At 35.9% G+C, this 3,919-nt stretch overlaps 1 protein-coding gene across 1 annotated transcript; it reads left to right on the top strand.

The window, feature by feature from the left end:
- Positions 1–229: 229 nt before the first annotated feature.
- On the top strand, positions 230–3,261 carry LOC107496989 (laccase-12). The gene is made up of 6 exons (XM_016118324.3): positions 230–402; positions 494–645; positions 763–1,007; positions 1,322–1,450; positions 1,774–2,733; positions 2,839–3,261. Exons 1-6 carry the CDS (start codon positions 286–288, stop codon positions 2,967–2,969), a joined length of 1,734 nt encoding a protein of 577 aa, XP_015973810.1. The 5' UTR covers positions 230–285; the 3' UTR covers positions 2,970–3,261.
- The last annotated feature ends 658 nt before the right edge of the window (positions 3,262–3,919 follow it).

Here is a 3,919-nt window from a genome sequence, read left to right on the forward strand (position 1 = left end):
AAATGAAATTATAATCCAAAAGCTAGAAATTAATGAAGACTTGAGAAACAAGCATGGAGTCATATGAACTTAATCATCTACTAGTGGGTGCAACAACTTTTATAGGGTTGAACTAAGTTTCTCTGACCATTTTAGCCATGACAAAATAAACCTAATCTGCCAACCTAAATGACTCTATAGCTTCTCCTCTAATCTCCCCTATAAAAACACCCCTCTCACATTCTTACTTACATTGCAAATTAAATTCTCTCTTCAATTCATTCTTATTCCACTAATAAGAAAGAAATGGAAGCTCTCAAGAACTTTGGAAAATGCCCCATTATTTTCCTAGCTGTTTTTGCTCTCTTAGCTTCAACATTATTGTCCTTGGCAAATGCTAAAGTTCATGAGCATGAGTTTGTCGTACGTTGTCTCACATTAACCTTTTATTTTTACTTTATTAAAAAATAATTAAAATGTGACGTTTTTTATTTTGTATTTTGAAATGAGATAGATTCAAGCAACTCCAGTGAAGAGGCTGTGCAATACTCACAGCGCTATTACAGTGAATGGGCAATTACCTGGACCAACCTTGGAAGTCAACAATGGAGACACTCTCATTGTTAAAGTCATTAACAAAGCTCGTTACAATGTCACCATTCACTGGTACAATATAAGTGTTATTTAATTTTATATATTCTATATAAGGCATGTGCATATATTACATACCATGCATGTTGCATGCAAGAAACTAAAGGCTTTATGTTGGTTGAAATTGTATAGGCATGGTGTTAGACAAATCAGAACAGGGTGGTCAGATGGACCAGAATTTGTGACACAATGTCCAATTCGTCCCGGAGACAGTTACACTTACAGGTTCACCATTCAAGGACAAGAAGGCACACTTTGGTGGCATGCTCATAGTTCATGGCTAAGGGCCACCGTCTATGGCGCTTTGATCATTCGTCCTAGGGAAGGACAAGGATACCCTTTCCCAAAGCCCAAGCGCGAGACACCTATTATTCTAGGTATTTTACACGGTGAAAACTCACCTGTAGTTAACTTCATATGAAGTTGATAGTTGAAAGTCATTAAATAATTTGAATGATTTGATTAAAATTTCATATAATGGCTTTCAAATATTAACTTCACGTGAAATTAAATGCACGTGAGTTTCAACCATTTTACACAACAATAATATTGCGTATATATTTAAATTAATAATCATAATTAGTCATTTTTATAAAATATATATTAAAATATAAAATATATATTAAAAATAAGTTAAAAATAATATTTTTTTTAAAGATGTGATTATGATTTTAATGACGATGATTAATAGCGGAATGGTGGGACGCAAACCCAATCGATGTTTTGAGACAGGCCCAACAAACAGGGGCAGCACCAAACATATCTGATGCATACACCATCAATGGTCAACCTGGTGATCTTTACAAATGCTCTACCAAAGGTTTGCTTCTTTTCTTATTAGTCACATCTCTTCATCATTAATTAATTAACTTTATGAAAGGAGGAGTATAGTAATAATTAAAGGAGAAAATTTCAAAGCAAAGAACCATTGAACTCTAAATAAATTATTAATTATGGACTATAATTAATGAGTCGACAGGATTTTTTATATATTGCAAAAGTCCACATGATTTGACGGGGCTAAAGTAAATTAAGTAATATTTTTTGCTCTTTTGTGATCACAATAGTTGCACCATACAAATCTCTTCTTTTCTTTTTAGCATGGTCTAATTAATTTTTTAAATTTGTTTGATGTTACAACAGAAACCACAATTGTTCCAATAGATTCCGGCGAGACAAACCTCCTCCGCGTGATTAACGCCGGACTGAACCAACCGCTGTTCTTCTCCGTGGCGAATCACAAGCTTATAGTGGTGGGTGCAGACGCATCGTACCTGAAACCCTTCACCACTTCAGTTATAATGCTGGGTCCAGGTCAAACCACGGACGTTCTAATAACCGGAGACCAACCCCCTTCTCGCTACTACATGGCCGCACGCGCTTATCAATCTGCACAAAATGCACCGTTCGACAACACCACCACAACCGCAATCCTCGACTACAAATCTGCACCGTGCCCCGCCAAAGGAACACTTGCTCCGAAACCCCTCATGCCTCTTCTCCCTGCATACAACGACACCAACACCGTAACCGCTTTCAGCAGAAGCTTCAGAAGCCCAAGAAGAGTGGATGCTCCCGCCGAGATCGACGAGAATCTCTTCTTCACCATCGGTCTTGGCCTCAACAATTGCCCTCCCAACTTCAGCAAGAATCAGTGTCAGGGACCGAACGGAACAAGATTCACTGCCAGCATGAACAACGTATCCTTCGTTCTTCCCAACAGCATCTCGATCCTTCAAGCTCACCATCTCGGTGTTCCTGGCGTGTTCACCACTGATTTTCCGGTGCAGCCTCCGGTGAAGTTTGATTACACCGGGAATGTGAGTCGTTCGTTGTGGCAGCCTGTTGCGGGGACTAAGGTGGCCAAGATAAGGTACGGTTCGAGGGTGCAGATTGTGTTGCAGGATACTAGCATTGTTACCCCTGAGAATCATCCTATTCATCTTCATGGATATGATTTCTACATTGTTGCTGAAGGGTTTGGGAACTTTGATCCTAAGAAAGATTCTTCTAAGTTTAATCTTGTTGATCCTCCTATGAGGAACACTGTCGCCGTGCCTGTTAATGGTTGGGCAGTTATCAGATTTGTTGCTGACAATCCAGGTAAAGTCAGACAAAAAAATTATCTAAACGATTTTCAACTATTATTTTCAACTATTATTTTTACGTAAAGATATTTTTACTTATTAATAATTGTGATGAATGTAGGTGCTTGGATTATGCACTGTCATTTGGATGTTCACATTGGATGGGGTTTGGCCACGGTGCTCTTGGTGGATAACGGCGAAGGCTTATTGGAATCCATAGAGCCACCACCGGAGGACTTGCCTCTATGCTAGGAGATTTAATTTCATTATCAAATTCATCTGTCCAATTATCAGGGTTTTGTTATTTTCTCTTTTATATATATAGTTTTGGAAGTTCATTATTATTGTTGTTTCCCCTGCATTAGGGGACCTTTTTCTTTTCTTTTTTTTTAATTTTTGTTAATTGTTCTTTTAATGTAGAGATAAATCGGGTCAATTAGCTAGGAGATGGTGATATGTAGTTTCATCACAATGTCATCTGATCCAGTCACAAACCCGACTGGTTATTAAATTGATTTTAGAAAATGTATTTTTTTCCTTGGTATCCCTGTTGCTATAAACAATGCTAAGTTTTGATTTTGATTTTTATTTTTTTGGTTCGATTTTTTCACAATCTACGCAAATGTGAAGGCTATGTGATATGAATTTTTCATTTCATCCCATATAATAACTATTCAAAATCTCAATTATATATAAGTTAAGTTGATCACTTTAATTACTATTATAAGCAGGAACGCACATGGTAGAAGTTAAATGACACTATTTATCCCAAGTTGGAATTAAAAATCACTTATTAATTATATTGTACAAATTTCAGATAATTCAAGGTAAATACAATTAAAGCAGACGTCATATATTTGAGTTTATTAATGATCTGAATTTTATATCCAAATAATTTAAAAAATAAAATAAAATTAGTGCTTAGTAATTCAAATTGACAAAAAAAAGTGATTTTTGAAGAACTAATAATGTAGTTTTTCAATGTTAGATGACCAAATATAATAAGTAATAACACTTATTTGACTTTTTGAAGAGTTAAAAAAGGATGATGATTAAGCAATTACCACCCTAAGAGTACATAATAAAAGGAAGGGTCAATGTAGGTACAACCACAAAGAGGGGTTAATATGAGTACATAATAAAATGTTCCTTCTTAGCAAGAAATCTAATGAAAGAAAAAAGAAAAAAATATTTGGGCCTCC

The sequence above is a fragment of the Arachis duranensis genome, chromosome 7 (assembly GCF_000817695.3).
Source record: "Arachis duranensis cultivar V14167 chromosome 7, aradu.V14167.gnm2.J7QH, whole genome shotgun sequence".
Lineage (NCBI taxonomy): Eukaryota > Viridiplantae > Streptophyta > Magnoliopsida > Fabales > Fabaceae > Arachis > Arachis duranensis.